Here is a 21443-nt window from a genome sequence, read left to right on the forward strand (position 1 = left end):
CCATGAACGAAGCTTCTTTCTGAGAAGTGCATGACTTCCGTTTGTCTGTTTCCCACTCGACTACAACTTGGATGTCTTCAAGTCCAACATAAAACAAATTCCTGATGAGTCGCCCCCTTAAGTAAGACACTTTATCAAATCTCCAATACTAACGATTACTACGATATTATCCCATTGATTACTGTACACGCAATAACCCTTATCCCCGAGTGGCTTACAGGCCTTGATAAGCGGTGACTAGCATGTTAAAAAAAAAAAAAGGTATATATTATTTTAATTCTAAAAGTTGGATATTTTTTATTTTAGTTATTTATTCTAGGAAAAGGAATTTGATATTTTGTAGTTCTAGGAGCCAACATATTTTTTAATCCAAGGGATGGAAGCAAGAGTCAAATGTTGTACGTTCCGACTGACATCCTGATTACGACATCACATATATAAACAAAACACATAAAAGTTGAAGAATATATTGGCTGAAACATCGGCAAAATTTAAATATGAATCGTTTTTTGTTTTTATATGGAAGTCACCACTTATCAAGGCCCAGAGGCCACTTGGGGATAAGAGTTATTGCGTGTACAGTAATCAATGGGACAATATCGTAGCAATCACTAGTATTGGAGACTTGATAAAGTGTCTTACTTAAAGGGGCGGTTTATCAGGAATTTGTTTATGTTGGGCTTGAAGACATCCAACTTGTAGTCAGGTGGGAAACAGGCAAACCGAAGGGAGTTCCACAGGCGTGCAGTTCTAAGAAAGAAGCTTTGTTCATGGAATCTACGTTTTGATTTGATTCTTAATTCTGATGATAGTTGTGAAAAAAAAAAAAAAAATTGTAAAAGACAATTGAAACTGCCGAACCTCATGGCTAAATGGATCGTCTTTTTCTGTTTGTTTCCGTCCACAGTTACAAGCAGCTTTAGTTTTTACGTGACTCGAATGTGGCATTACAGGCAAATGACGATTCTCCTCAGTTTCCGCACTGTCAGGAAGACGGTGTAACTGCAATTGCAAAAAAACAAAAAAAAAAAAAAAACATTCGATTAATTTAATGGATTATTGGGTTTGTTAGTATGGCATCAAGTTTTTCAATATGTTTGGGGAGTGTACCGATATTACAGTTGTAAATATGTTTTTTTTTTTCAATCTACTTATGAGTTGCAGTGGAGAGAAAAATAGAGAGGAGATAAAGAGAGGGCGAGAGAGTGGAGGGAAAAGATAGAAAGGAGAGAGAGAGAGCGACCAGTGAGAAAAAGAGGAAAAGGAAGGACATTGAGGGAAGGAAGAGAAAGAGAGAGAATTAAAAAAAGTGGTGAAAAAGATAGATGATAAAAAGAAAGCGAAAAGAGAGAAAGGTAAGGCAAAAAGAGTGAAAAAAGAGGGGATTGAAAAAAAAAGAGGGGAGTGAAAAAAAAAGAGGGGAGTGAAAAAAAAAGAGGGGAGTGAAAAAAAAAGAGGGGAGTGAAAAAAAAGAGGGGAGTGAAAAAAAAGAGGGGAGTGAAAAAAAAGAGGGGAATGAAAAAAAAAAGAGGGGAATGAAAAAAAAAAGAGGGGAATGAAAAAAAAAAAGAGGGGAATGAAAAAAAAAAGAGGGGAGTGAAAAAAAAAAGAGGGGAGTGAAAAAAAAAGAGGGGAGTGAAAAAAAAAGAGGGGAGTGAAAAAAAAAGAGGGGAGTGAAAAAAAAAAGAGGGGAGTGAAAAAAAAAGAGGGGAGTGAAAAAAAAAGAGGGGAGTGAAAAAAAAAAGAGGGGAGTGAAAAAAAAAGAGGGGAGTGAAAAAAAAAGAGGGGAGTGAAAAAAAAAAGAGGGGAGTGAAAAAAAAAAGAGGGGAGTGAAAAAAAAAAGAGGGGAATGAAAAAAAAAAGAGGAGAGTGAAAAAAAAAAGAGGGGAGTGAAAAAAAAAGAGGGGAGTGAAAAAAAAAGAGGGGAGTGAAAAAAAAAGAGGGGAGTGAAAAAAAAAGAGGGGAGTGAAAAAAAAAGAGGGGAGTGAAAAAAAAAGAGGGGAGTGAAAAAAAAAGAGGGGAGTGAAAAAAAAAGAGGGGAGTGAAAAAAAAGAGGGGAATGAAAAAAAAAAGAGGGGAGTGAAAAAAAAAAGAGGGGAGTGAAAAAAAAAGAGGGGAATGAAAAAAAAAGAGGGGAGTGAAAAAAAAAAGAGGGGAGTGAAAAAAAAAAGAGGGGAGTGAAAAAAAAAGAGGGGAGTGAAAAAAAAAAGAGGGGAGTGAAAAAAAAAGAGGGGATTGAAAACGATTGAAATCATTTTACAAGATTATCTCCAATACAAATTGTTTTATTTGCATTTAAAAATTGCAGAGACATTTTGTGCATTCAATGCTAAAAAAGCTGCTTTCATTTACAGCATAACAAAACAAAATTTGTAAATTTAACGATAATGTCCTTAAAGAAAAAAAACTGTCGAACAAGTGTGACACCAAAATAGTTTCAAATTGATTCATAAAAACAAAAATGTCTACAATTTCATTACCACTACTTTTTGGTTTGTCGATCACAAAGATAAATATGCCACAGAATTTCATCAAATTTAGCACGAGACTAATTTGAGATGCAAAGTGCATTCTACCAAAGAAGACAAAATATTAATAGTACAACTGGAACAAACACATTGAAGACTGCTGCCGAGAATGTGGGCTCCCTATACCCTTCTAGAAAATTACTCACACCAGAGAGTATCCTATAGCTACAATTTGCCCATACATGGAGTATTGTTGCCACATGTGAGTTAGTGCATCTACCACAAATTTCTCACTTTTAGACAATGTTTATGTAGGGAAAATTGTGCAGACCAAGAAAACAACTTATCATTAAAGCATTCACACGTGTGTACATCCTGTAGAATCAAGCTCCGGGCAGGGTAGGGGTGAGGGAAAGAATCAAGATGGCGGCGCCCACTACTTTTATAACTAGCGGTCACAAAAAGTGACGCAAAATTTCACTGCTCAACTGCATAAAAGTAGGTCGCGGGGAGAATGCAGACAGACAATGTACGGGAATTCTAGGAGATTGTTTTTGCGTGTTCTGGAGTCATTTGCTTCTTTTTCTTCTTTCCATTTTGTGTTAGTAAAAAAAAAAAAGTCTAAAATCTATAATACTCTTTTTTTTACAAGCAAGATATATTGCCGCTTGAAACTATGGAGCTGCTATTTGGGATAATGCCTAACAGAGGACTGAGGGAAGTTGAGCAGTGATATGTCTGTTTATATTTAAATTTTTGCAGGTTAGTACAGTCAGGAAAGCAGGAAATGGGGAAGGAACTTCAAAGTGTAACAGTCTGAAGGAAGAAACAATTAGAATAGAAGGCTTTCCAACATCTACAGTGAAAGGGTGGGATTTTGCTGCTCGTCTGGTTAGTCAAAGGGATTTACGCCAAGAGAGCACAAAAATTACAAGTTTAGCACATTCTATAAAATACTTGTGAAACAGGCACAGAAAGGCAACATTGTGGTGATGGGGCAGAGGTTGGAGCATAGTAGATAGTACAGGGCATATTAAGTTAGAGACTCTTTTTTGAACCTGTGTAAAAGTGCAAGACTAAGGTTAGATGCACCTGCCCAGATGTGACAACAATACTCCATACATGGGTAAATTGTGGCTTCGTAAAGGTACAGGATACTCTCAGGTGTGAGCAGTCTCCTAGCAGTACTATTTTGACAATGTCACTTTAATGTCATTGTTCCGATTCGTTACGAATGATTTTCAAATTTTGCAGCAACAGCAACAAGCTGAAAGGTCAAAAATAAATGATCTATCATGAAAGATGACTAACAAAGTTTACTGTTCCTTAATTTCAAAGCAAAAGACAAATTCTGTTTCCTTACCGGGTTCACACAGTGCTGTCCTGTAAGACTGACCTCCTCACAGAGTTGGCGCCCACTTTTCCACCATTTTTCACAGGATTCCTCCAATTGCCGCAAATATTTGTCGTAGGCTGGTCCCCTGGCATATTGGGCAAAAACTCGTTTCGCCTGATTGAACTGATAAAAAGAGAAATCGGAGAAAGGAATTAGGATAAAAACTTTGGATAACGCAATAACGTTGCATGTGTCAGATATGCTTACATATGATATTTTAATTCATGTAGATTACATATTCATTATTATAGAGACAATTCTCTATCGATTATTATATTAAACATAATATCTAGTAGTGAGATCAAAACTAAAAAAAAAATATATATGACTTGGGTGCCATCAGCTAGAATCGAAACCAAAACACAACTCCCCACCCTCATTCCTTAGCCATATATATATATATATATATATATATATATATATATATATATATATATATATATATTTCTCTGGCCTTGATGGAGGGGAGACTAAAACTTGCTATGGTTTCAAATGATCTGAAATAACAGCAAGGAGAGACTTGATTCCAAATATTTCTTATATGTTATATCTCCCCTCTTTTGGAAACAGGGCACAATTATGAATATCTCCAATATCAAATGATCCTTATACACTGTGAAATTTACTTTATGTATGAAGACCAAAGAGGGGAGATATAACATATGAGAAATATTTGGAATCAAGTCTCCCCTTGCTGTTATTTCAGATCATTTGAAACCATAGCAACAAGTTTTAGTACCCCTCTCCAAGGTCAGAGGTTTTGAGGAAATATCAGATATTTTATAATTCGTATGCAAAACTAGGAAAACAAATGACTGATTGAAACACTAGTAAAGGTGCAGTATCTTTTCACCCTCCAAAAATCGTTTAAAATTACCATTATTGTAGGTTTTTGAGGGTGATGAAACCAACAATAGTTAAAATCCCAGGAAACGAGTAATTTCAATATGAATAAATTATAGTTTTAAAAAGTGAGGGATCACTTTTCTATATTAATTTAATGGAAAATAAACACCTACCTTATAGCCAAAGTGGCCATAAAGTAGGTTCATTTTACATTAAATTAATACAGAAAAGTGATCCCCCACTTGTTTAAACAATAATATAGACCTTAAGGGCAAATGTCACATAGCCCACTACACAATTCAGGTTATTAGCTTTCTAACGAACCATCATTTGTTAAATTCTGATCAATAGTACCCGAGATTTCGAACTTATGAAATTCCCCTAAAAAGTGGTATATATACAGGGTGTCCCAAAAGAAGCTGACGGATTCGAAATTTAAATTCAACTGAAAGTACCACTCTACAATAAATATCGACTCCTTGATGGTGTAACGACTCATGATGACTTTAATGGGGTTAATCTAGATGCTCCGAAATCTTTTTTCGCTAGTTTGATGTTTCTATTGTTTTATCTGATATTTGATTGATTCAGCTTCTTTTTGGGACACCCAATATATAATAGGATTGAATGATGATCAATGAATGTTTCACACTCCCATATTTTTATCATAGAAATAAGTGAAATCGATCATTTTCCAATCAAATCAATGTATTGCCTGCTCTATTTAGGAACCCATCATCGTGCACCTGGAGAAAGTTGCACATGCCTCTTACAGTGACTTAGTTCACAATATATTGTAGTTTACATTGCACTGTAGAGAACCTATTGTTGATTTTTATAAAGTTATTTTTTATACAGGGTGTCCCAAAAGAAGCTGACGGATTCGAAATTTAAATTCAACTGAAAGTACCTGTCTATGATAAATATCGACGCCTTAATGGTAATAACTCATGATGAGTTTAGTAGAGTTAATCTAGATGCTCGGAAATCTTTTTTCGCTAGTTTGATGCTTCTATTGTTCTATCTGATATTTGATTGATTCAGCTTCTTTTTGGGACACCCAATATATTTATGATATAAATCTCACCTGTCTGTTTAAATGTATGTATGTATGTTTGTATGTCCACCTAAAACTTTCAACAGAGGCAACGGATTTTCACAAAGTATCGTTTTGAAGCTTGACATTTCGGACAACAGATATTGAAAAATTGGCCAAAAATATTAATTCCTTCACCCTCAACTGGACACTTTTCTACAATGAGAGGTTGCTTTTTTCACTTATATTTTTGAAAGTCATCCCCTCTTTTTGATCGACTAGCCTTAATGTAAACCTTTGCCACTTCCGGTTTTGCGATGAGCGCAACGGCAAAGACATCACTTTTTTTTTTTCACATTTCTTTCCTCCTTCATGATACAGGTTCGAGCCTACTATCATTTTTTTTTTTTTTTTTGCTCAACACACACATATACTTGTAACCAAATTGAATATTGAAATGATCATATCTTTGGTTTTATGGGATGAAACTACATAAAAATTTGCTGGCTTTTTAAAGATTATAATACTATTCTAGGGTTAAAATTTTATAACAATTGGTAAAGAACCTATATTTTCAAACCAATAAATTATGCCCAAATTTGCCTACATTTGTATATATATAGGGTCTTGCAGGCCAGCTTCAGTTTTGCTGCTTCGGTTGTCCTTGTAGCCTTTCCAGACCACTAATATATGTGTTCTTTTTCTTGCTTGACTTCAATATGTGATGTCATGACGTTGACTTTTTGGAATCTCTTCCCACCCCCAGCATTGCCGGGAGGTGATTGGGTCTTGCGGAGTAATACACAAAAAGGGAACCACAATGCAATTTTGATTCCCTTAATCTCTTTTGGGGTGAGCATGTATTTTTTGTCCCTCTGTAAATGAGAGGAGGGGGAGCACCCCCTCCCTCAGCACTAGTTAAGGTTAGTTAGTTTGTGTTAAGTTAATTGTGTTAAGTTAATTGTAAGATTTGTAAATTGTTTTGTAATATTTTTGCAAAATAAATAAGATTTCTCATATATCACAATTGTGTTGTGCGTTGTTTGTGCCTGTATTGTATATCTGTCGTAAGTCAAAGGAATCCCAACCTAAAGACGATCCCAGTCAGAATACCACCAGAATGAAGACGTCATCCTGAGAGAATGAAGGAGCCAACCACACCCAACATCCCAGGTATGCTTTTCCTCTTCAGCTAGACAAAGAGACGTCTAACCGACAGATCTTCATACACAAACCCTATTGACTGGCCCGTTCTTAGGACATTTACCGTAACACGTGGGTCGGGCACATGCTAATGACCGGCCTATAGGGTTACACCCAATGCTGATCTAAAAAAGTCAGATCCTAGAGCTGAAGCATAAGTCTTGAACACAAAGAATTATGAGTATTCTTTCAGATAAAGGTTTATAACAATAATAAATGTGATATTTAAAAACTTTACTGCATTTATACACATGGAAGATCTAACATTGCTTGAATGTTCCACACTTCCAACACATTTATTGTCATCGGAATTGATTAAATAAACCATTTTGAAATCAAATCGATTGCCTGCTCTAGTTAGGGACCCACCACAGTGCAGCAGAAGGAAGTTTCACATACCTCCCCAAAGTGACAATCTACAATACATCGTAGTCAACATTGCACTGTAGAGAACTTACTGTTGATTTTATAAAATTATATATATATATATATATATATATGATGATGATTGCAATGTCTTGTCAGACGAGTGCCACTCCCTCAGACATTTAAAATCCATGAGCCCAAATGTCTGAGGGAGTATCTATACAAATATGATGTTACAGAGTCTTAGCTTTGTACGACAGCTAAGTCTCTCTCGGTTCAAAATGTTGAGATCCAGCAACAAGCAAGAGCAAGATAGCCAGCAACAAATTAAACTGCAGACCAGCTTAATGCGGGTACTGGTCTTCCGCTTTATGGTTTTTTAAATCAGAGATTTACTTCTCCTAGAAAGGTTGCCTTCACCATGGCTTACGGGAGCCCTCTCCACCCCAATACACATATACACACAAACAAATATACACAGTGCAAGTTGGCCGTTGACCCAGAAAAAGAGTTCATTCGCCCTTTGGAAGGTCTTGTTTTTAATCCTTCAGGGAGACTAGCCGCCCTCCTCACCAAACAAGTCTGGTGGGGGAACCAGTTTAGTCGCCGGTGACCCGACCATGAGGCAGGTAGTACTGGGTTACATGGTACCAGTAGCATATGACATGACCTGACATATATATATATATATATATATAACAGCTTGAATTAAGCTTGTTGGTTGTTTTTGTTTTACGCCATATCAACCCTTTTCAGGTTATTTAATGTCGAATCCAATTATTTTGAAGAAAAATTTTTTAATAGAATATATTTGTTGGTTTCAAGTCGGTTTCTATTTAACCCATAGTTGGGATCCTAACAGTTACTACCACTCCGGGTCAGAGTAGACCTGGGAGCAATGGCAATTAAAGGGTGACTCCACACTCCCCAAAGCCCGCAAGTTGCGGCCTCACCATCGAGAAATAGTTTAAGGTCATATCCAAGACCAGCTTGAATTAAGGTTTAAAATGCAAAAGTCAAGTATCATAGTACAATTGCTACTTGTTAAATAGTGAGAGGGAGGTGAAGGAGATGAGCAGTAAATATAGAGAGTAGTAGTAGTAGTTGATACAAATAATGAGGAGGAGGAGAGTAAGAGGAAAGGAGCACAAAAAGAAAGATTATGGCTGCCACAGACGTTAAAAAAAACGAGTAGGAATCGGATATAAATGAGATGACGCTTACCTTAGAAATGTGATAGCTAAACGTGTAGTGCGTGGGTAATCCATCTTGGTAAGCATTCTCGGCACCTGGCAACACCTTGCTGCAGCGACTGAAATTAAACAGAAATCATCAGAAACTCATGCCTTCTCGATATACACACGAGTCTGCAAACCCATAGATCAGATCTTGACAGGTACTGCGACTACTTAGAATGAATCTGGAAGCAACGGTACTTGGTATGGCATTCATCCTAAGAAAGTTGAGCCAGCGTTCATTGGAAGGAAGAAGTCTCTAAGGAATATTCAATTCACAGTTGATCCCAGTTGCATGTAGGAGGTGCCTTCAATAAGTTTCCAGACTTTTTTCTTATAGGCACTTGTATTGATAGTACACACACCTCCGGCTGCAATGCACTCGTACGTTCCAACAACTTCTGGAAGGTTCCATGGAAGTCCTCTTGTGTGAGCATGTCAATGACCCTCGTCACAGCGTCTTTCATTTCTTCAATTGTCTCATAATGACAGCCTTGAGCTTAGGAGCAAGGGCTAGACTATAGAGAAGGTAAGGAACTGTTTTGATGCTCATCTTAGTCAAAGTCGATGCCGAGGACTTTTGCATTGTTCTAGTAGAAATGCCGCTGACCCGATTTGAAGAGTGCTGGCCTCTTCGAACAGAATTTCTTCCTGAATTATTTTAAAACTTCAACATAACATTCCTTGTTGACTGACTGTTCAGTGGAAACCCAGTGCGTATAGATCATGTCTATGCTGTCCACACACACACAAAAAAAATGTTTCTGGGTGGATTTACTCTGTCTGGTCTTCTTGGGTTTGGAAGAGCTAGCATACTTCCACTAGGAACTCTGTCTATTGTTCGTAGCAGTAGATTCAGCTTTTATCGCAGATCACCAGAACATCAAGAACTGCAGGATCTGAACTGATCAGCTCGACCATCTCTCTGCTGTCATGACGTCTTATTGATCTTCTCTGAGCACCTTTGGGATAAACTTCACGCAAATCTTCCTCTTCTTCAGTTCCTGGCAAATAATTGTGTGTACAGTTCCCACACTGACATCAAACTGTGCACTTATTGTCTCTATAGACACACGACGGTCCTTATCCATGAAATTCTTTATTTGGCTAATCAACTCTGGTGTTATGACTTTCTTATTTCTCCCACACTTCATCAACTCAGACTTCCTGCCTTCCTTGAATCTTTTATGCCACTCAAAAACTGATGCTTGATTCATGCAATAGTCCCTAAGCAGTCTGAAGCATTCCATTTTTTGCCAAGTTTAAAACAGAGTTCTATCGCATATCGTTCTTCTAAAGTATCCAGAATGTATTTTTGAAATTCACCAGCTGTGATAATCAGACTTTAGTAGGGTGTATTCCAGTTCCTGCTGTATCTGTTCATTTGAACTTGAAATCATAAAAATTGGTGAATCATCTCATAAGATGTATAGCAATAACATACTGAATGTTTAAGAGTCTACAACAATTTTAAATACCTGTACAAAATAGTCACCTTGTATATCCCAATCAGAGAAATGAGTTTTTTTGTAGAGAGGTTTTGCCATACTCCCACATGGTCTCAAATGTTGACCCATCTGATGTTGACCAGGCTCAGTATTGCTTAACTTTAGTGATTTAACAAGAACAAGTGTGTTAACATACTTATGCTATATAACCTGAAAGCGATAGCTACTAACAGGTGATTTCACATGCGCAAATTGAGAACTCAGTGGTAGATGTAACTATGTTGTATCCAAGACAAGTATCGTTTTGGAAGTATATATATATATATATATATATATATATATTACAATAGAAAAATGCGAGCATGAAAAGTAATATGGTTAAGTTTAAACATGGAAAAGTAAAGGAATAGTTGTGAAAACTGGAAAAGAAAAGGACAAGATAATTCTAGTTAAAAATATGAATTTTTTTTTTAAATTTTACATGGGGATCACCACTTATCAAGGCCTGCAAGCCACTCAGGGATAAAGGTTATTTTATGTATAATAATCAATGGGATAATATTGTAGTAATAGTTAGTATTGGAGATTTGATAAAGCGTCTTACTTAAGGGGGCGATTAATCAGGAATTTGTTTATGTTGGACTTGAAGACACCCAAGTTGTAGTCAGGTGGGAAACAGGCAAACGGAAGAGAATTTCACAGGCGTGCACTTCTCAGAAAAAAGCCATGTTCATGGAATCTACGTTTTGATTTAGGCACAGATAAAGAGTGGAGGAAATTACTGACAGTGGTTTTAGCTAGACGGGTGTTTATCATGAAGGATTGGCGAGGGGGTACCAGAAATTGGAGCTCGGATGAGCACTTGCCATGGAAGTAACGATAAAACAAAGACAGCCTCGCAACGTCTCTTCTGTGGGAGAGAGGCTGCAGTGAAGAGAAGAGAGCATCCCTCACTAAGCCATGAAGTCCATTTTGTACTTTGTCAAGACAGGATAGGCTGTTTTTTGAAGCTCCAGCCCAGATGTGGCAGCAGTACTCCATCTTTGGACGTACTTATATTTTATAGAGATAGAGAATTGCATCAGTATTGCTCCAGATCTCCTGGACCGGTAGAAGGATCCTGCCATTTTCTCAGCGGCCCGGGCAACAGACTTTATATACGTATTCCATTTCAGATCAGGAGTAAAGGTCCAACCCTGGAACTTGTCAAAACATGAAGCCTCCCCAAGACGAGAGCCACCCATTTCAATTGATGCTAGATGAGGAACAGAACGTTGATGATGTAAAGTTAGGAGCTTGGTTTTAGATGCATTAAAAGTAACCAGCCATCTCTTCCCCCACTGAACGATGCGCTCAAGATCAGAGGAGAGGGAATCAGAGAGCTTTGTCATTTACAGTCTTTAATGTGTTGCCGTAGATGGTCGTGTCATCAGCATAGATGTCAACAAATATAACTTAAAATATTGCAGCATTAAGAATTAATTATATAATGTTATAAATTAAATTTTTTTTTAAAATTCGCATTTTCCTATCGTAATCCATGATTTTTCCAGGCTTCCAGTAAATTCATTTGTTTTTTTTTAAATTTCCGTCTTATTGTTTTGCCCCCATCAACATAAAATACACGTATGTAATAACAATGTACGGAACACGTCTGCTTTCAATAAAATTCCCCAATTGTCTCCCTTTCATTCTTTCATTCTGTTTCACTTGTTACTTCTCTTTTTGCAAGAGCAGTGAATTGGTAGCAATAGTAATCACGTTTAGAAGTTATTTTAATTTGATTTGTTTGTGTGATTATCAAGTGTTAAAAGACGTTATGTAATTTTTTTTACTTATGTATGTTAACATGCTGAAATGTTTAGAATAAGTTGCCAGTATTTATGAAACACTAGCAAGGGGTACCCGGCGTTGCCCGGGTGTTGGGGGGGGGGGTTTAAAAAAAAAAAGTAAGTATGAGGATCGAACCTTAACCGTTGAGGCAAAGTTGTGAAAAAAAAAAAAATGTGCGACATTAACCATTGCCCCACCGCGACATGTTTACGGAAACACGTTTGAATTTATTTAATTACTTGGATTTAGCAGGTGCTCGTTTTAATGAGTTAATGAGGTCAGTTTGACTGCGGGATTTCATTTACTGCTGAATGTTTTTTTCCTCGCCTCCAAGATGTTATAGGAAAAAGACTAACCCACATGCAGCAAGTGACAAATATTGAATATTTATCTTCCCGAAATCGACCAAATTAAATAGACAGGTGAGCTTCGTTGTTAACAGTGAGATATTACGATTTATATGTGATATAAAAAGTTTTAAAAAGTTGTGAACTGACCGACCGCTTCTCTAAAAGAAGCCTTTTGTAGACACACAGAAAAAGCGAACACACATAAATACATACATTTTCGCTAATATTAGGATAATTTTAAGGTTATTAATATTTAATTTTCTATTTTTACAGCATCTGTTATTAAATTGTTAGGTGAAAGTATGCAATAGTTGCAAAACAGTATTCCTTCCTCACATTAGTAACGGGTTTCTAAATAATCACAGGATTATTTTAGTACACTTCAGTAAATGGGTAAGAACAAAATCTATAAGTATAAAAAAAAGTGAACATTAATTACCAAACCGTGGCATACATGTTTTCTGCAAACATCGTCCTCTACTTGTAGGCAATCAGAATAACAAATTAGTTAATGCGTAAAATTAAATGTGTAAAAGGAAAAAAAATAAACAAGCGTTATTCATTAAACCCCGACTGATATATCGGTCAACAACTACTAGTATATTGTTTACATTTGACGGCGACGACCACAAAGAAAGAAAGAATAAGAGAAAAAATGAAAGAAAGAAGAATGTAGAAGGTACATATTGTATTTAGTAGTAAATGTATGTTTGTGAATGTTTTAGCCTTAGTAGAAAAGCTAAAGAGTCACCATATTGTAATGTTCTGAAGTGTTCGTTTAGAATGATCTAATTCCGGAATAAGAGAATTAGCAAGCAACCAATCAGAGGCAGCGGACTTTGCTGAGGGAGACTATATTATTTTTTTATTCTACTACGGGAAAGATAAATGGTATGTCTGTATGTATAAGCCAGTTACAGGCAGTGTAAGCATTGAATCTGTGGAACGTGTAGGCTTCCTCCTGGTATTGATTGGTGGCGGTCGTAGGTCTAAATATTTAGAGGGAAAAATATGTACCCCTTCCTCTAACAATGTTGTGATTGTGATGATGTTGCTCCTAGGATGTAATATATTATTTATCCTATGATAGTTTTTTTCCAGAGGGGAATTCCTGCCGCTACTTTATTGATATAGAAATGTACACTACTCATGGAATATGAGGACTAAAGGACAAAATAAGGGAAGCAGGAATTGTGAGGCTGCTGGAAATAAATTCAAGGTTCACTTTATACTTTTCGTTTGTTTTCTGGATAGTTTTCTATCCAGAAAACAGTAATTTTTCCCCCTTTGTCAGAAACATCACTTGTGGAATGTGAGAATTAAAGGATAAAACAAGGGATGCGAGAGTTACACGGCTGCTGAAAATAAACCTACTATTTACTTTCTACTCTCCTTTGCCGAATTTCTGTGCACATTTTTTGTAAACACTTTGGCATAACAGTACCAAATGTTCTCAACATTATAAAAGATGAAGAAACTTACTTCTCAGAGAATCGGATGTCAACATCCAACTTAAACCTCATTTTGTTGAACACGGGCGACTTCATGTCTAAGTCGTGGAAAAAAAACTGATATAGTTTCGCAGCGAGAGAGAACCATGTGAATGCTGTCGTCATCTGCGGAGAAAATTTTTTAAAAACGTTAGAAAAGAATTGTATTTTTTGGAGATGAAGATAACCACAATTTATTCGAACAATCATTCTCATCTTGAATGTTATTCTAATAATGTTTCGGACGATGCAATCCCTGACTTTCAGGAACATCTTTCCACACTTTGCAATCTATAAAGAATTTGGAACTGAACCCTTCATTTAATATATGGGGGTAGATTGTTCTTGTTCTCTCTGCTATGAGATATTTAAAAAGCCACATATGGCTGAATACAAAGAGAAAAAAGGGGAACCATCTAATTTCGGTAAATGATGAGATTGTGCGCTTAAACAGAATGCACTAAGAAATTGTGTAATAGTTTTGTTATTTTGATTTGTTTTAATGCGGAAGCATTTCAAATTAAAATCTATTTAGTACGAACAAGTCATCCAGCATTGCCCCATCATAAAATACATATATTATATTTTAATTGATGCAGAATTCTTATTTATCATGAAAAGAAATACCGTACGTATTAAATGTAACATTTAATTCCTTAAAAAAAAAAACTAAAAAAAACAAAAAACTGAAAGAAACTGAGACATGCAAGTATTGTTTTTTCTAAATAGTTCACTTCTTGTAAGTAAAAAAAACAAAAAACAACTCAAATTGAGATTGAAACCCAAACGTAAATACAGTGAGTCAAGTACAATAACCATTGAACCAGCTCGACTTGACCTGATTTTTAAAAAATGTTTTCAAACCTACTTATTCTTAACATAAGCAATCTATCATGTGAACGCTTCCCGCATGTGCAGTCATGAAACAGTTGACAAGCAAATAAAAATCCGGTGACCCCCAAGTACCACTTTTTCAAATAATAACCCTTTTTTTGTGGATGAAGTTTTCCACATGTCTAAATACTCTATATACCAAATTTCAAGTCTGTAAATCAATTACATGAGTCTGAGGTTAAGAAATCTCCTCATGCACACACAATCTTACTTTTATAGAATTTATAAATTACGCAGGTTATCTGAACAAAATACGCTTTTGAAATGTATAAATATGCTTATATTCAGAATTTTTTTTACAAAATGGCGCCTAAGCGAGCGAATGCCAATTTTTTTTAATAAAATGACGTCTATATTTACACATTTCAAAAGTGTTTTTGCTCAGATTACATGTGTAACCCTAAATAAATTTTAACTTGAAAGGTTTCTTCAAGTATTAGGTTGGTGCAAAAATGTCATTTTTTGACGTTCAACTTTAAAAGATCATAACTCTTTTCATAATAAACTTTATTAATCGAAATAAGAACCATTAGAATCGGAACATTTTTGCCAACAAGAAACAAGTTTATTTATCCCATTAGGATAGAAATCCGTTCTAAAAGTGATGAAGTCAGTGAAGGCTAAGTCGGCATCATCTCAGCTTTTGAAGTAATTTTGCACAGGAAGTTGTCAAGATGTTTGAAAAAGTGATAATCGGTGGTAAAAAGTCCGGTGAATATGGCGGATGAGGCAGAGTCTCAAAGCCCAATTTAATATTGACCAATCTTGTGCACATGTGTTGGAGCTTCTGGTGCATTTCGTCAATTTATTGGCAGTACTTCTCCGCCGTAATCATTTCTCCTGGATTCAAGAAGCTGTGATGGATGAGACTGGCCGCAGACCACCATAACCTTTTTTTGGTACAATTTTGGCTTCAGGAAGTGTTATGGAGCTTTTCCGGCCTCCAACCACTGTGCTGAACATCGCCGGTTGTCGTAAAGGATTCACTTCTTATCACATGTCATAATCCGCTCAAGAAATGGGTCAGTTTTGTTGCACAGAAGGAGTGTACAAGACGCCTCAAAACGACGATTTTTTTTGGATTATCGTTCAATTCATGCGGCACTCATTTATCCAACATTTTTGACTTCCCTATTTTCTTTAAACGGCAAACGACTTGAGTGGTTGACCTCGAGTTCAACAGCAATTTCTTGTGTGGTTTTGCGAGGATTGGCTTCAATTAATGCTTCCAAATGTTCGTTCAACAAAAAATGGTCCAGTTGACCACCACAGAATTAATCTTTTTTTCTAATTATCACATATTATTCATCCGAGGCATTGTTCTTTCAGATGGTACAAGTTTCGACAGGGTTGGATGCAAATGAGAAAAGTTTTTAGTAGACATACAAACACACACACATAGATGACTTCTCTTTATATTATAGACTAGTGAGGGGTACCCGGCATTGCCCGGGTGTTTGGAGGTGTGTGTGGAAACTCCGGGGATGGGGGTGGGGGTGGGTTAAAAAAAAAAAGTAAGTATGAGGATCGAACTCGAACCGTTGAGGCAAAGTTGTAAATTAAAGTGTGAAAAAAAAAAAAAACAAAAAAAAAAACGTGCGATGTTAACCATTGCCACATCGCGAGATGCTAATGGAAACACATTTGAATTGATTTAATTACTTGGATTTGGCAGGTGGCCGTTTTGATGAGTTAATGAGGTCAAGTTTGACTGCGGGATTTTTATTTTCCCAAGATGTTATAGGAAAAAGACTAATCCACATGCGGCGAGCGATAAATGTTGAATATTTATCCTCCCGAAATCGAGCAAATTAAATAGACAGGTGAGCTTTGTTGTTCACCGTGAGATATTACGATTTATATGTGATATAAAAAGTTTTAAAAAGTTGTGAACCGACCGACCGCTTCTCTGAAAGAAGCCTTTTGTAGACATACAGAAAAAGCGAACACGCATACATACATTTCCGCATTTATATTTATAGACTAACGTTGCTCGGGTATGGAGAGAGTTTAGGGTAAGAGTACTGAGTCACATGATCTCTTTAGTTACCAGATCATGGGCTGCTCAGCCACCAAGATCCCATCCTTGAGCATTATGTGCTGCCACCTTCAGTCAACAGGTAATCTTATTGTGAGGGTCTTACCCCTCTGCAGGGAGGTAGTCAGTGTATTCTAATGTCCCACCGACAGGGCCTCATAGGTTTGTATAGCAGTATAGACCTTTTTATATGATTTCATCAGTTCCTTAAATCTGTTTTTATAGATCTTGGTAGATATTTCTAAATTTGAGTTTTTGCTTGCATATGTTTGGTTGGTCATCACGTTTGGTTTCTCAGCATTAATAAAATTTATGCAAGTTATTATACCAATCAATAAGAATAGAACATTATTTTTTTTTTAAGTCCGTTTCTATTTAACTCATAATTGGGACGCTAACAGATACTACCACCCTGGGTCAGAGTGGACCTGGGAGCAATGGCAATTAAGGAGTGATCCCCATGCTCCCCAAAGTCTGCATGCTGAAGCCTCACCATCGAATATAGCTTAAGGTCATATCCAGGGCCAGACTGCTTCTAGAAATTGAACAGCAAACCATAAGTTTACATCCAAAAAATACGGATGAAGGAAAAGATCTTCAAGGTTGAAAACGTTAATTAACCGTATTATCGTTTAAAAAAAAAAAAAAAAAAAAAATCAACAAAAAATCTACATAGGTTAGAAGTGATAAAAAATAACATGCAAAATAATCTAGGGCTTTTTGGCGGAAAGATAACGCACAAGACCGTAATAAATATGGTGTCAGTTTGATTCCTAGAAACAGTCAAGCTATGCTGACGAGAGGTGGGACCTCAGAACATGCTTCATAGATTACTGTTTTATAATTAAAAAGTGTATTTATGATTAAAAAAAAATCAATAAAGTTCAGGAGAAACATTGTATACATCCATTAAAAAAAAAAAAGTCTCACTTCAAAAAGGGCTGGGATCTGTCTTTTTCCCACATTATCATCAAATCCTTTAGTGAAGGCAAGCTGAATGTGTGGCCAGAGAAAATCATGAAACGAACACTCGGAAGAATTCGATGGAGCTTTGTTGGTTATGTTTGAGCGTGTCGTGCCATCATTACGTCCTGGGCTCCCCTGGTTTGTCCGCCGATTTGTCTGGTAGCTTTTACCACCTTTTGAAGGTTCTGCAAAAAAAATAAAAAAATTGATGTTTGACTTTATATATTTGGAAGGTTCTGCAAAACAAAAAAAAAAGATGGTTGACTTTATATATTTGGCCATGTGGACTGAGTTTCCACCATTTCCATAAAACTGGATAACCAAACTAATGTAAAACGTTCTTTGAAATAAAATATGCTCTAATATACGTGATTGAGCACTCTGACCATTTCTCCTAAATTAAAAATGTAAAATTATATATTAGATGCATTTCAATTTTTACAACCTGACTGGTGAACATTTATACACCATGAAGCCTCCTCATAAAAGTAGATGGTATTTTGTGTGTGTGTGTGTGCGTATATATATCATGCATATTTTACAATTACAATTTTTTGTAAATAAAAGTGAATTAAATAAAATAATATATATATATATATATCAAATAACAGAACTATATATATATATATAGTTCTATTATTTGATAGATATTATTACAATTAAATGCTCATACAAAAAGTAAATTATGAAAAAGTCACGTCTTCGTACATACATTGCAATCGAAACTCATACCTCTGAACATCACACTCCTTTACTGAAAACAAGCCTTTTATCCAAGCCAGCATCATCTAATTTGCATATAAGTAACAAGACTTCACGTTACTTTGTGAGAACTCCCAGCATATAATCAGGTGCGTCTGCGTTTTTGCTTTCCTTTTTTGCTAGTAACCCGACCTTACACACTGCACCAACTCGTCCAGAAAGTTTGAGGCAAGTCCTTTTATTATTTGCTACGAATGGCAACTGCATCTAATCGAGCTCCTTGCCCGGATTTCCCTGCCTCCCATTAGCTGCCTCAGATCTTCAGGAACACAGTGGGTGTCATGTGCAATTTGCTGGATGCATTCAGGTTGTCCTATGCTCGTGCGCCTGTTCCATGGAGTCCACAGTAATACATTTCTCATCAGCTCTTGCTTGCTCCTTTGGCAGTGATCAGCAAATCATAGACGTCACTCTCTGATGATAGGAGTTATGGCAAGTAAGTTGTTGCTTCGTGAGATGATCTTGCTAAGATATATTTAACACTGTAGCGTACGAGCATATGTGCCGTCTAGCTTTCTTTCCAATCTTTTGGTGAATGTCCACATCGCAGCACCATAAATAAGGACAGACGCCACCACTGCTCTGAAGAACTGCCTTTTCAGTTTGTCAGCCATGAAATCCATCCTGACCACAACTTATCCAATGCAGACTATGCTTTTGAGATGCAAATTTCGATATCTCTTTTCATGGAACCTATGTTGCTGCCCAGGTATGCAAACTCAGTGACTTCTTTTAGTATTGTTCCATTTAGAGCTTTGATCTCTCCCCTTTGCATTGAAAGTCATAAACTTTGTAGAATAAAAGATTTTAAAATGCAGATTAACCCTATCTTGATGAAAATGCTCAATATCAGAGATAGAGCATCGATGCAAAAAGGAGTTAAAATCATGTAAATATCAATTTGCAAACATTTATTGTCCATAAAATAGGGAATACAAGATAAAATGAATTAGTTTCTTATTCCATAGAGTTTCAAAAATTTGGATTTTTTCTTCAGAGAAAAAAAGTTAGCAAAAGAATTTTGTATAACAATATTGGTTAGCGCAAAAATTGAAAACTTTGAAATTTGTAAGAAAATAATGTTTGACAGAAATATATATATATACTAGCATAAGTACCGGTCGTTGACTGGGTTCAAAAACAGCCTACAGAAAATGGACTCTGATTTATGAAAGTATGATAGGTTATGAAAAGGAAGGGTTGTAAACTTGGGTTGAATTTGGGGGTATCAAAACCAAAGCAAAATATGATGAAAGTAAAAATAAAATAGATAAACCCCATAATTTATTATACCATACCTGTTCACACTGAAACACTTATCACAATATTCTGTGGATCTATATTAAAAAACCTTGTTAAACTTTGTGACATATTTACATTCTATGGAGGTCAGGTGCGAACGAACACTCCATAATTTTATTATACCATATTTCTTTAAACTGAAACATAATTATCAAAGTATACTTACGCAGATAGATATGAAAAGTCTTTATTAAAGTTTGTGCCTATTTCCATTCTATGGAGGCCAGGCAGGAACGCAGACCCCACAATTTTATTATACCATCCCTACTTAAGTTAAAACATACTTATCAAAGTATTCTTATGTACAACTATATCAAAAACACTTGTAAACGTTTTTTTTTTAATTTTTAAATTTTTTATTTCCATACTTTGTGGACCAGGTGCAAACGTAGACCCCACAATATTAATGAACCACCGTTCTGCCAGATCAAACATACCCATTCCTGTGTCTCAATACATCTTCTATCATTATATGTAATCAGTTTTTTAAAATAGTCAACCATATAGGAGCCCATTCGTGACCAGACACACACACAGACATTCAGCTTTATATATAGATATACATATGAAAAAAAAAGTGTATTAAAAATGATGTGAAAGTGTAAAGACGTATTTAGACAGGAACAAGATCCAATCAATGATGTTGGTTGAAAATTGGTAAATCCATAAATCCATTGCTGGTCTGTACATATTTTAACTCCCCTCATACACACACACACACACACACACATATTTTAACTCCCCTCATACACACACACACACATACAGGATGTGCCAAAAGTTGTTGTTCATCCTCGTTTTGAAATAAAGCTTCTTTTTTTTTAACATAAATAAAAATGTTTTAAATAAAGACGATTTTTTTAAATAAATAAACAAAACTTAAAAATGCTTCTTTTTAAATAAAGATGTTTGTTTTATAAATTAAGGTTTTTAATATAAGAAATAAAGGTGTTTTTGTTAATAAATAAATGTGATTGTTTAATACAAAATAAATTTATAAAAGTGTTTTTTCATAAATAAAGATGTTTTTAAATAAAGGTGTTTTTATTTTTAAATAAAGCTGTATTTTTTTAAAATAAAGGTGTTTCTTTTTTTTTTAAGCCAAGATGACGTGCAACATGTGTGATACTCTGAATAATTTCTAAGATTATCTGAAAGCCATCAATAGAGGACATAAAGGGCAGTTTACCTCCGTCTTTGTTAACTGTGTGGGAATTTCTTAGCTGGAGTAGAAAATAAAGGACAGGATCATTTATATCCGTCTTCTGGTTGTGGATATAGACAAATTCTTGATTGGCCGGAACAGCAAACAAAGAATTGTTGCTGCGAAGGAAGAAAAGATAACCAGAATTTAAAAAGATAAAGACAATTGTTGAGGTGGATGCTGTCAAATAAATTAAAGTTCAAAATTAAAAAAAAAAAAAAAATTTTTTTAAATAAAAGTAAAAAAAAATTAATTAATACCAAAGATAGAAATCACTCATGTATAATATTCTTACTTTTTTATTTTTAAATGGAAAACTAAATCTCAATAAATAAAACAGTAGACATATGTGTGTGTGTGTGTGTGAGTAAAAATAACTCATTTCATTCATCTATATATAAATAAAATAGATGTATGTATGTATGTGTGTGTGTGTGTGTGTGTGTGTGTAAATATTCAACTGAAAGACTCTTAAACCTCTGGTCACATCAAACTATAATTAACATGAATAGTAATCATACACCAAGGATGGTTTATAACTTGTAAAATCTTTGTTTGGATGAATAACGCATACAGAAATATGTCGGCAAGTTGAAATGCAAAATG

General features: G+C 35.6%; 1 protein-coding gene across 1 annotated transcript in view; it reads right to left on the reverse strand.

The window, feature by feature from the left end:
* The window catches only part of LOC145241970 (nonsense-mediated mRNA decay factor SMG8-like), a 123087-nt gene that overhangs the window by 34456 nt on the left and 67188 nt on the right, over nt 1–21443 (reverse strand). The window contains exons 9-14 of the mRNA XM_080104838.1: nt 20823–20956; nt 17534–17754; nt 13664–13797; nt 8540–8627; nt 3832–3987; nt 862–1002 (exon numbers count right to left, since the gene is read on the reverse strand). Coding sequence (XP_079960964.1) covers nt 862–1002; nt 3832–3987; nt 8540–8627; nt 13664–13797; nt 17534–17754; nt 20823–20956 — 874 coding nt within the window. The remainder of the gene's footprint in view (nt 1–861; nt 1003–3831; nt 3988–8539; nt 8628–13663; nt 13798–17533; nt 17755–20822; nt 20957–21443) is intronic.

The sequence above is a fragment of the Euprymna scolopes genome, chromosome 21 (genome assembly GCF_053919585.1).
Source record: "Euprymna scolopes isolate OS-2025 chromosome 21, ASM5391958v1, whole genome shotgun sequence".
In the NCBI taxonomy this organism is placed as follows: domain Eukaryota; kingdom Metazoa; phylum Mollusca; class Cephalopoda; order Sepiida; family Sepiolidae; genus Euprymna; species Euprymna scolopes.